This window comes from Ursus maritimus, unplaced genomic scaffold (assembly GCF_017311325.1).
Source record: "Ursus maritimus isolate PB19 unplaced genomic scaffold, ASM1731132v1 scaffold_19, whole genome shotgun sequence".
In the NCBI taxonomy this organism is placed as follows: Eukaryota; Metazoa; Chordata; class Mammalia; order Carnivora; family Ursidae; genus Ursus; species Ursus maritimus.
In genome coordinates, this window is record NW_024424341.1 from 24,134,851 (window position 1) to 24,147,890 (window position 13,040).

The window sequence follows — 13,040 nt, forward strand, 5'->3', positions numbered from 1 at the left end:
GGGTGATGGACATTGAGAAGGGTACATGATGCGATGGGCACTGGGTATAAGACTGATGAATCACTGAACTCTACCTCCAAAACTAATAATACACCATATGTTAATTAATTGAATTTAAACTTAAAAAAAAGTGGGAAACACATCCCTCAGAAGGCCAGAGGAAGTGTACTCTGAAGCATCAAATCACTGATTTCCCACCCAAAGCTCTTTGATTAGATCAGGTGGTGTTTCAAGGGCCTCAGGAATCCAATAAGCACTTTAAAATCATTTGGATTTAAGCATTGTATCTAATCTCTGGGAAGAGACCTTGCTGGGAAATAAAGATATGTACATATTAAAAAAAAAAAAAAACCTGAAGCATTAGACAGAGTTAAATGCTTCTGTTAAATTAACTTCTGTTAAATTAACCAGTTATTAATAGCAGTTGTCATTTAGCAAGACAGGTGTTAGACTATTGCTGGCTATGTGGTTTTAGTCCCTGCTTATACTTAATATATACAAAGTTTAATGATGAAATTCGTGCTCTGTAATTTATATTTTGAATAAAGTTGTATTTTTCTTTAGAAGGTATAGTTTACTATGTCCTATTCCTGGTTTCTGCATCAGTGCCAATGACTGACAAATCACTTGACTCACGCAGCCTGATGGCAGGTCTCCTTGTTTACCTGGTGTCAGCTGTCCAGATTAGAGGCCTGAGTTTAGGAAGGTATGACTAGCCCCCTGACTAGCCTCAGGAGTTGTCATTCCCACCACAAACCTATGAGGGATACCAAAAATCATACGCATCCGTAGTCACATTCAGCTGAGTTCACTGTGATTCCCCCTGGGGATACGATCACAGTTAATGGTCTCCATATAGGGTGTTCCTCTTTCTTTTACATCTTCTACTGTTTAGTTCTTCCTGCAGGCACAGTGGAACCCAGCACCCCACCACTTGTCTCTGATTGTGATGTGCAAGCTCACACTAGTGTTTCATTACTACGCGGAGTGACCTTACTTCAGAGTATACTTTTCATTTGTGGCTTTAAGTTCCTGAGAGATGTTTCCATAAATCTGGCACCTTCTTAATCCAAATTCTTTCTACAAAGTAGAACATCACATCCAGATTCGTTTATTTTGTGTCTGTTTATGAAAGCTTCTGTGTATGGTAGTGACAATCCGTGTGCTCTCTCCACAGACCATGGACCTGCATTCTTGTCCGAAGCCGATAGTATTTGTGTTGCACACGTTCTTGTCAGCCAAAGTCACTCGCATGGGACTGCTCGTATGAGCAGCACAGAATCAGAAAAGAGTCTTGAATGTCACAAGAAGTATTTCCACCTCAAAAAAAAAAAAAAAAAAAAGCACAAAAAGAAAGCTCTTTGCTCTCTCCTCCAGCACAGTGCCTTGATGAGGACCTGCAGATCACTGCTGAACAGTAACCGTGTTTAAAGAAGAGCCTGCCTTTCACGAGCTACCTTGGCCAGAAATTCTAGGACTCTAATAAGCTCCAGACTGAAGCTGTTGATTTATTGTCTCGTTTCCTAATGTGGTTTCTAAGTCACTAGGTTTATTTCCCCTGTGAAGAAGGACGGCTCATTGTGGGTTTTTGTTTTGTTTTGTTTTTTGTCTTTTTTAGGGCAGAATCAAATACTCAAGGGTTGTTTTCGTTTTCTTCTTCCTACAGGACTTGTTTCGAGCTTAGCCTTGACATCTTGCTTAGTTCAACCGTCTCTTCCCAGGTGCCAGTTTCCAGCCACCTGTGCTTCTTGGCCATTGCAGATAGGTCGTACGTGCTGTTGGAGCTTACTGTCACTTAATCCTTCCACCCTAGGAAGTCCTTGAATTGCACACCAAAGCATCTCCCATCTGTCCTGGCTCTCCTGCATCCCACCCTGGCTGTCACTTTCCCACCGCATCACAAGCTTTGCCACTTATAAGTGCTACCTTTAGGACTTAGAACTTGCGAAATTTGATTTGCCTTGCCTTCCGCTCCCTTTCTGGTGGCAACCAAGTTGGAAACCACTGATTTGAAAGAAGAGGTTTGCTTGTTTTAGATTTTTCTGATTTCTCTTTGGTAGGAGCCAGGGGATAAGATTTCTTTAAAAAAAAAAAATCCTCTTTTTAGCCTAAGCCATTTTTTATTGCTTACCAAATGTGCCTTTGGTTAGGGTTAGTGGAGCTTTATTAGTCACTATTTTAATAACTGGATATCACTGCCATTCCAGGGAGATCATCCATCTTAGTTTTGAGGAATAGTCTTTGAGATGGGTTTCCTTAGGAGTATCTTTTCTAGTGGGCAGATCTCACTGAGGAGGATAAATCTTGTGGAGAGCCCGCTTGTTTAAAAAGCAGGCTCTATAAAGCCAGCTCTTCAGCACGAACATCATGTGCTGTTGCTTTGGGCTTTGAGAGCCCACGCTGGATCCTGGCCCTGGTCAGCTCCCTTTGTGGCAGGAGAGTGGCATGGACAGGCAGCTGCTAATTCAAGACTCACTGTTAGCTTGGTAATGCATTCTACCGTGGGCGAGGTGACGAGATCACGAACAGCTACCTGGGTTTGGCTAAGCATTGCCAGATGTCATCATTAGGACTTAGTAGCAGTAAGATTGCTGATTTTGTGGTATTAAAGAATCACACTCAGCTTGTTTTTCCTAATTATGAAGGAGGTATATATCTGAAAACATTTAAAATAGTATAATAGCTATATAAAATGTCAAGATTACTGCAGTCCCCAGATCTGAAAGAAAAGGTAATATTGACTTGGATGTTCTTGGTGTTATCTGAAATGTCTAGGACTAGTTCTCACTTACTAGATTTATTAGGAGTGCCATAAGAGGATGTGAGCACTTCGGAGGGTAATAGAGGGTGGCACTCCAAATAGAGAGGAAAAAAACCCCACAACCATAAATGCAGAACATGAGCGATTTGGTGTGAGTGCAGACTGACCTAGGTGGGACATTTGAAAGAGCAGACTCATTAGCAGAGAGTTTGAGTTAGACACTGTCACCCCACTGTCTTTCTTCTGCCCATAAGTCAGTCCTCCTTCCCCTCGTACAGTGAGATTAACCACATACAGAGGCTGGGGAGAGAACTGTTCTTCCCGTGGCTGCCGTTCCAAAAATAAATGATTTGATCCACTTCAAACTGGAAATTGGAATCTAGACTAGAATATGTCTTTCAAGAACTTTTTATGTTTTAAAGATTCATAAACCTATGTTTGGTTCCATCTGAAGTAAATTTGCAAGGGAAGAAAAAAAATATCTTGAAGGTCCAGCTATGATTTCTGGGAGCAGAATTTCAACACATAATACCCTCAGATAAGGGAGCTTAGACACTCTTCGCAGTGAGAGCATTATTAACCTGAAAAGTTGCACAATGCAGTCACAGACTTCGCAGCAAAGCCGTTTGGTTGTGGTTTTCTTGGTTAGTGTAAAGGCTAAGCCACTGAGAATATTTTCCGGGGAAAATTCTGAGCCCCCGTGCTTATCAGTTATATGAGAAAAATCTCTAAAAAAGGGGATGAACGGGTGAGCAGGAGAAGGTAAAGCGTGTGAGCCATTTTGGCTCATTTTGTTCAAGCTTGACTGTCATGTTTAACACCAAGGTTCATAGGGTTTTTAAAAATCTTTTGAGTCTTACTGTGAGATGAAAGTGTGTGGGAGATTTCCTTTGACCACTAGTACTCCCGAGAGCAAGAGCCCTTAAGCTGTTTCTGTGACAGCAACAGCTTTCCAATCATGGGTGACCAGCTTGTTCTTCAATTAAGTGTGTTTGTGGAATTTTCAAACCACAAATGAAGTGCTTTTTATGAATAGGACAGCCTTGATAAATATGTATTTTGTATTAAGATGCCAAAATACAAATTATTTTCAAATGAGAACTAAAAATGGGCATTTGGGGTATTTCACACCTTTTATAGAACAGCTTAACTTGTCATTTCTTTTTCATTTTGAATTAGAAAAATTGCTGAGAATGTTGTGGGCCTCCATGTGTAGAAGTTTCGTTTCCACTCATCCCAATGGACCCGCTTCCTGTGCCCTCAATTCCCCCCAGACCTGGGGCTTAGACATCTTCTCCATATTCCACACAGATGTCTACAAGGAACCAATTGGCGTGTGAAAATTCTTCCTCCTCATTTCCTAAAATTTCTCCCTTTCTTCTCGAAAGAGAGAAAGAAAGAAAGAAAAAGAAAAGAAAAGCTCAGTTATTCTTTTTCTGAAAAAGGTAAGCCCTTTCCTGAAGTTACCACACAAATCTTACCTGGAAATTAGTATCTAATATTTTATATGAAGAAATACTTTAATGTATGTTTATACAGTATTTATTAGATAATTATAACTATAAATTCCTCTACCTAGTAGACAGTTTCAGATTAAATATTGGGACATACACAAGCAATCAGAAATACTACTTTAAATGTCATTCACCTATTTTAAAGCCATGTTTTAGCACTTTTTAGGCTAGGTAAAGTCTGGTAGTGCCTGTTTTTATCAGCCGTACCCTCACAAACTTTGTTATGGAACATTATTAGATGGCAGGAGAGATTGATTTATTTAATTCTTGTATTTTTAGAAGTGGAAAAATCTAACCAACAAATGATTAAATTGTCACTGATTATTTGTTTTCCTAATTTATCTTCCTAAGCAGAATGGTAACAAAGTTTTTTTCAGCCAATTAAATGCACTTAGCTAATAAACCAAAATTTATTCTTAAAAAAAAAAAATTAAGCTGTGTGGAATCTGGACAAGATTGTTTCTCCTAGAAAAAGTTTTCACTGTAAATGGTTTTGATGGACAAAAGTGTGACCACATTTGAGAAAAGGTTATGATGGATTTTTTTTTTAATTTGTGAGAAACTCCAGGTCTTCTTTTTTAATTTATATGCATTTGTATGTTTTCAAAAACATGGAAGAATCTCCGTATTTTTAATGCAAATCATATTGTAAGCTGCTATGCAAATTCTATTAAAAGCCCTACCTACTTAAAAGTTAAACATTTTTGAAGCTTTCAGGGAAGACCTGTAGACTTAAGCACTTTCTCTGCTTTTTTTGTATCTTACCTTGGATACTTACGCTGAACTTTGTTCTTATTATTTTCACTGGTTATAAGCTATTGATTGTACATAATATTGAAACTATCCAAATATCCAGCATTCATTTCCACGTTGCTGCCATCCACCATTGACGCCACGAATGAAGGGAGGGGGTGTTAGAAAGCCAAAGGTCATCTTTTTTCAATTGCTAATGAGGAAGTGAAATGCTAGATCCCTTTGGTCTCAAAACAAATTCCTCTGATCAGATGAAATATCTGTGTAAGGAAAAGAGACTTTAAATTTGGGATTCTGCTTAAACTTTAAGCTTAAGTTGAATTTGACCATAATCACATTCACTCTTTTTGTGTGTATATCTCTATCAGGTCTATAATGTGCCGGGTGGTATTATATTATATTCTGTCTTGAGTTTGGAAATCTTTCGGTCAGATTTAAATTGTTATTGTGGCTTTTTTTTCCCCTCCTGAAGATGAAACCAGAGGAATCTTCCATTTGCTGTTCTTTTTCTCGCAAGATTGCTTGGTAATCTAGAATTCTTTTTACTTTCTACATACTGTCTTTAAAAACTGACAGCAGCAATCTCTCCCCCTTCTCCTTTTTTAACGCTGTCTCCTTCCCTGTACTGGGTGTATAGACAATAAATGTGTGATGACAGTCAGTTATAGAATAATTATGTTGTATATCAGGATTCTGTGTTTTTGAGCAATATAGCTACTCCTATCATGTAACGATAAGTGAAATTTACGCTAGCAGTAGACTGCTTAGTGGCAGATTGGAAACCATTTCTCTAAAAAAAAAAATACAGATCAATGATACAAGTTCATTCTATCAAGGGAGAGAATTTCAAGTAAAATAAGGTACCAAAAATAGGTTGATAGAGCACACCCGTACATCTGTTGTCTTTTTTTTTTTTTTTTTTGGCAATAGCTAAACTACCAACTGGAGAAATGGTTTTTATGTATTAACTCAACAAACTATTTTAACCAGATTTCTTCTTTTGTTTCAAAATTGATAAACTTGAGCTTCATCTCTTGCCACCTCCATTCTTCCCACTTGAGGTAACTGAACCAAAGCAGACTTGTTTTAAAAGTCAATCTACATTTGATGTAATTCATAAATAATGCCATTTGCAAATGATTCTTTGCTCTCTAATGAACATTGGACCATATTCAACAAAAATCTACCATCTGAACTGTAATCCTTGAATTGCTCCAAAATAGATTGGTTGAAACTAAAAAGCTATAATAGAGAAATGATACTTTATTATATCGTAAGATTAGCTACCCTGGTAGATTCCTGGTACCTTCCTCAGTTCTGTTGTTTTGTTACCTCCATGCTATTGACACAGATGCTTTGTTTTAGAGTCCCTCTTTATCCCAGTCACATATTATACCCTTGGAACCTGAGTGCTCTGTCACCTCTTCCAAAGTGATAGAAGTCTCTTATGAATAGACAAAAGGTTCTTTGGGGGCATAGAGGAATTCTGAAATTGCAAGGCTAATTAATGACATATTAATTCAAGTATTATTTCATCTAATAAGCATTGATCAGGTACTTTGAAGGGTCCAAAAGAAAGTTCCAGCCCTCAAGTAGCACATAATCCATTATTTCTCAGTTACACCATGCCATCTGTCAATCAGCGGTTAAGTAATTAACCACTTCATACTTTGTTACCAAAGTACCTCTGCAGTTCTGCTCCTCTGGCTGACTGGAAAATGTTCAAAATGGTGCTCGGTCTTTGGTCCATGCCAACATGAAAGAACTCCAAGCACATTTAAGCAGGTCAGTCTTTTTATTATGCTTAATTTTTTTAATGCAAAATTACACTTTAGTGGGGACTGGCTCAGTTGGTGGAGCATACGACTCTTAATCTTGGGATTGTGAGTTTGAGCCCCATGTTGGGTGTGGAGATTACTTAAAAAGTCACAACAACAACAGAACTTAAGCTCTGTTGCCCAAAGTGGATCAACAGGAAAGTCTTTAAAGAAATGCTTCTTTTAACTATCAATAGCAAAGCTGAATGTATATTTCATCTACCCCTATTTCTAAATTGTGCTGATGCATGCATTTCCACACTTACACCCTTCAAACGTCTCATTTGCTGAAAGTCCTTATACGTGTAAAAGGAATATTTGTAATGGTGTGTCAAAATGAAGATATTTTAAACCTAGCAAAATTCCACTTACTCCAGTACACTCTGACACTCAAACTCAATGAGAAAACAAGAAAACAAGAGAGGCTAGTTGAATTTTTCCATAATTTTCATACAGTGACAGCCCCCTCCCACCCACCTTGCCTTCTGTTTATTATTAGGGTCAGCTTTTAAGGCAGCACCCTGCATCATACCCAGAAGGTACCTCAGTCATCTGTGATTAGAATGGCACAGGGCTCATAGTCACATGGGCTCCTTCCCCTTTGTTTTCCAGCATCCCGGAGTAGTGCACACAAATTAGGCCCTGCCTCCAGTGTGTTGGCCTTTACTTTAAACCTACCCTTTGACAATCAGGTGCTAATGATTCTATGTTATCGGAACAAGCACATGAGTATTGTCGTGTAAGTGTCTGTTCCTCCTAGGTTGGCAGAAGTGCTTTCCTTCATAGTCCTGTTCTAGAGGGTATCAGTTGTGTTTTTCACCTCTGTTTTGTGAATTACTAAAATTTGGGGGAGAGGAAGTGATTTCAGCTAAGTTTTGGGTTTGACAGAATCATCAATCTCAGCGATATCCTTCACACCTGTAGCAAGTCTACTCTGATTACAAGACCAGGTGTGGGTTTTGTATTTTTTCCTCCAGCATAAGACTCCAGTATTATGTTTACAATCTGTTGGATGTGTTCAGCATGATAAGACCTTGGTGCCCAAAGAGTCTGTTTCCCTTTTGGTACCAGACCCAAGGTCTTCCAGAAGATAATGTGGCAAACCACTACCTACGAAGGCCTATTTTGGCTAATCTGTGCAAATTCTGACTATACCCCTTGTATGTATTTTGTTCCACACAACTTTCATTTTTGTTAAGTATTAAGTCTTAGAAAGCTAGAATAATACTTCTACAAGAAATCAAAATATGTGATATTCTGGTTTTTTTCTTCTTTTTAGAACCCTGTATTTAAACAAGACTTCTTTTTAAGTGTTGTTTAAAATTTAGTTCTCAAATCCTCTGGTATCACCAGGCTACCAAATCAAAACTTACGGCATAAAACAGGGCAGTATGTGTGTTCTTAAGAATTAAAAAAAGCTTTATGTGTACTCTATAAATATAAATGCATAGACAACACTTCCCCTTGAGTTGCACATCGACATACAGCATTGTACATTACAATGAAAATTTGTAACTTAAGGGTATTATATATATAAATACATATATACCTTTGTAACCTTTATACTGTAAATAAAAAAATGCTTTTAGACTTGTGTTTTTTCTTGTATTTTTACGTTTAAATGGTTTCAAACCTACAGGAAAATTTCAATGAGTACAAAGATCTCCCACATCCATCCTTTTCACCCAAATTTCCCAGTTGTTAGCATTTTACATTTGTTCTGTTATCCTCTCTTATCTTTCTCTGACATGTTCCTCTCTCACCCTTCAATCCTCAGTGTGTCCCTCCCAAACACAGTGACACTCTCCTGCATGGTCAACGTTCATCTCCCCCCCACACACCCAGGTATCAGCCCCGGCACGACACTACCACCCAAGCCACAGACCCCATTCACGTGGTGCCAGTCGTCCCAGCAACATCCCCTTTTCCTTTCTGGCACAGGATCCTATCCGGGACCACATGTGGCGTTCGGTTGTCATGTCTCCTGAGTCTCTTTTGGTGTCATTTTTAAGCAGCTGTAAGGCAAGTCCAAACTCTTAAAAACCTAGTTTTGGTTCTAGTTCCACCACTGACTTTCAGTGACAGGAGCTTAATCACTGGATCCATCTGAGCTTTAGTATACTTTGAGTCACACAGAGGAGGGGAGATGGTTTCTCAGGAATCATATCAGGAATCATCAGTGCTCCATTCATTCGGTGTTGGTGACTCACTTTGCATGAACTTTCGCCCTGGCCCTACCTCTCCAAACTGTTACTCACCTGAACTCAGTTTTTATTCCTCTTCTTCCACACTCCTCTTGGCCCCTACTCAAGGGTTCCTTAACAAAATTGCAAAGAACCCACTCCTTGGCAGGAGCCCTAGAATGCTGGCGTTTGTAAAGTCTGATTTTACCAGGTTGTATTGGTTAAGCAGTGCTGACCCACTGGTCCAAGCTCAGGTCCACCACAAGTGTCGCACTGCCAGCATCAGCTGAATCCAATCTGGGAAAGTGCTGTGCATGAAGGAACAAATGGAACCGTGTATTTGCAAGTCAATGACTTTCTACCTGAAGCGTGGGAGCTCGAATGTGTGGGAGCTGCGAATCTGATTTCTGCTCCAGTGAGAAAGTTAGAATATGAAGTTCTTGATCTGGTTCGGGTTTTCGAAGCCTAAACATGCTCCATGTGCCAGCCCACAAATAATATTTTATGCCTTCATTTCCCCTTTCCCTCCTCCACTGACTGCCCCACTGCTAGCAATGGCAACAGCACTGCAGAACTGAGGGATTCTCAGTCTATTTTCAAGCTCTGCTCCAAGGAGAGAGTCAACAGTGGGTGATCAAGTGAGATGGGGAGGAGATCCCCATTTCCTGCCATCAGAAGCAGCTGCTCAGCACCGAGCTTCCCTCCAGGACGGGGAACTTCATTCAGGAAGCTGTGCTTTGTCAGCGGGGCCAGTGTCTGTACTGCCAGCTCCCAGAAGACAGAAGCTAAGCCAAGAGTCCCAAGAAAGCTGAATGAGCAGAGAAAAGAGAAGGTGAACACAGACAGTGGAGCTCAGACCCAACCCTTGCTATGTGCTGAATTGTGCCCCACCAAGTTCACAGGCTGAGCCCAACCCCCTACATCTCAGAATGTGACTGTGTTTGGAGATAGGGCCTTTAAAGAGGCGATTCAGTTAAAAAGAGGCCGTTAGGGTGGGCGCTTGGCCAAGCTGGTGTCCTTAGAAAAACAGGGAAGCTTGGACAGAGATAAGGGGTCCATGTGCGCCCAGGAAAGACCCCGCGAGAACAGAAAAAGCGTGGCCATCTGTAAGCCAAGGAAAGAGGCCTCAGAAGAAACCAACCCTGCTAACACCTTGATCTTGGACTTCCAGACTCCAGAACTGTGGAGACAATTGATTTCTATTGTTTAAGCCCCCCAACCCCCCCCACCCCCAGTGTGTGATATTCTGTGATGGCCGCCCTAGCTGACTAACCCAGCCCTCCTTAACTGCAGGGTTTTCCAACGCATACAGCCCCACCAGTGTGTGGGTTTATCCGCTCTCGACTCGGCCTCACTCTCATCCACCAGTTAGGGCCCCTCTCTTTCATTTGCTTACTTATTACTTCTGAATGAATTCATTATTAATACTTCCAGCAAATATTAAGTGAGTCTCTATCAAGCCCTGGAAAAGACCCAGCCTTGCCCTCTCAATAACGTAAAAGGACAGCGCCGGTGCCAGGTGCGTGGCAGCAAGTACACGCCTCCCTGCCCGACACAGCTCTGTCAGTGTCTCAAAGTGCAGTGCTCGTCCCGTGTGTGTGTCTCCCTGTCTCACCCAGGCTCGTCACAGCCCTGTCCCACCACTCCACTATCCTGACTCCAGTGTCCACAGGTATGCTCAGCACTGTGCTTGGCCTTTTGGTTCTTCAGCCATCTCGTGTGTGACGATGGCCCTTTTGCTGCAGCTCAGCCATCCTGCTCCCCCAGTCACCCCCTAGACTGTTACTGCTGGAACAGAGCCATGGCCAAAATCAGGAACTGAAGCGTCCCTCTCCAGCATGTGCTCACTGGGACCGTCCTTCAACCTTTTGGGTCCTCAGTTAGTCCACAGACTCTTTTTACCTTCTCCTTATTCGTCTCCCACCGTACCCAGCTCCGATTCCATAGCCTACCATTGCAGCACCACGCTCGCCCAAACACGTGAATTCCCTGCTGCTCGGCCTTCATAGCCGCCACCTGGGTGAACCCAGCTATCTTCCTGCACCTCTCTGAGTAGCTGAGTCCTGGGGAGGAAAGCTCAAGGTGGATTGGTACCGCTATACATTTACAGAGGTTGCCAACCTTTACCAGGTGTGCCTTTAACACTGCTCATTTTTGGGTCACTTAGAAAGGATTTCAAACTATCTTTACTCTCCTCGAACCCTAGGCCTCCCACCTCTCTCTCTCAGCGGATTCTCTTTCCTCCTAATTCACTGAGAAAACAGCAGCCACCCAAAGGTACTCTCCCAACTTCTCGTTACTTTCCAGCTGACCTAGCCAGTCCTCTTACCTCTGCTTTGATCCCATTCCCATTCACTAGTCTCCTCAACCAGATCCTTCCTATTGGATTTTTAAACATTCTCAACTCTTATCCCATTAGAAACCATCACACATTCCTTCCTGGACCCCTCAACTCCTGCAGCTAATGTTCTAGGCCTCCATTTCTTTCCCCCAAACTTTTTTTTTTTTTTGCGATTTTACTTACTTATGTGGGGGGGCACAAGCAGGAGGGCTGCAGAGAGAGAGGGAGAAACAGGCTCCCCCTTGGGTATGGAGCCTGATGCAGGGCTGTATCCCAGGACCCTGGGATCATGACCTGAGCTGAAGGCAGACGCTGAACCAACTGAGCCACCCAGGCGTCCCTTCCCCAAACTTCTTGAAAGAGTTGTGCCTCCTTGTGACCCACTCTTCAGCCAGCCCACTGCGAGATGGTTTCCGTCTCCATTACATTGCTTAAACATCTCTGGCTGAGGTGGCTGGTGTCTTCATAGTACTGTTTGCCTCCTCAGCTGCATTAGATACTGTCCTCCCTCTCCTTATCAGCTCTCCTTCCCTGACTCCCAAAACACTCTTGGGGCTATCCTCCCTCTCCACCTGTCCTTCCATGCTTTTTTGGCAGGCTCATCCTCCTCTCGTCAGCTGACAAACGTCCAAGCTCTGTCCTAGGCTCTCCCTTCACCTCAGCCTCCACTCTGCTCTGCCCTAGATTTTATCCCCACCTATACCCAGATGCCTCTCAGCTGTGTATCTCCGGCCTCATCTTTATTTTGACTTCCACATGCATATGTCTAACTGAAATTTGATGTTTCAAAGACACCTCAAATTTGTGATCTTCCTCACTCCTCCATCCCCCAAACCTGGTCTCTGTTCAGTATTCCCTAACTCAGTGGCACCACCATCTGTCCAGATCCTAAAGCCAGTAACCCAGGAGTCACCTCTGTCCCTTCCTGCCCCTTACCACACCCCAAATCTAAAACATTTCCATGTTTCCAAAATCTCTCCATTCTTTGTATGTCTCTCCATGCCCCTGCCCCTAGTGCAGGCTTCCCTCATTCTTCCAGACTACAGCAATAACTTCATGTGTAATAGCCACCCCATCCCTGTAAGCTGTACTGCATAGTAGGGCTAAAGTCACCTATCAAAAAAAAAAAACAACAGGGGCACCTGGGTGGCTCAGTTGGGTAAGCGTCTGACTCTTGGTTTTGGCTCAGGTCATGATCAGCAGGGAGTCGGCGCCGTCCCCCCCCCCCCCCCCCCGGCCACTCATTCTCTCTCTCTCAAATAAATAAATAAATAAAATCTTTAAAAACAAACAGTTTCCCACTGTTCTCAGGATAAAACCCAAAATCTCTACCATAGGGCCTCAGGACCTTTCTACAGGCTGTTTCATCTACCTGGAGTATTCTTTCTCCTGCCTCATCCCTCAAACCTCTGCTTAAATGGGAGACTTTGCTGACCACCTATCTTGGGCAGGTTGCCTGTTAGACTCTCACATACCACATGGATTTTCACACATGGGCCTCAACATTTATTACGTCACCTTTCTTGATGAACATTATCTTTCTTCTCAAACTGTAGGCTGCCCTAGAGCTGTTTTGATCATTGCTATATCCCCAGAAACTAGCACAGATATACTATACTGAAGTTCACAGTACTAAAGACCCCAGCATTGGAGGTTTAAGGAAACCACTTT

The 13,040-nt window shown here is 42.1% G+C and overlaps 1 protein-coding gene across 1 annotated transcript in view; it reads left to right on the plus strand.

The window, feature by feature from the left end:
- The window catches only part of SNTB2 (syntrophin beta 2), a 102,428-nt gene extending 93,993 nt beyond the window's left edge, over nucleotides 1-8,435 (plus strand). Inside the window, exon 7 of the mRNA XM_040633517.1 lies at nucleotides 1,178-8,435. Within this exon, the coding sequence (XP_040489451.1) occupies nucleotides 1,178-1,270 (93 nt within the window). The 3' untranslated portion in view covers nucleotides 1,271-8,435. The remainder of the gene's footprint in view (nucleotides 1-1,177) is intronic.
- Nucleotides 8,436-13,040: the final 4,605 nt, after the last annotated feature.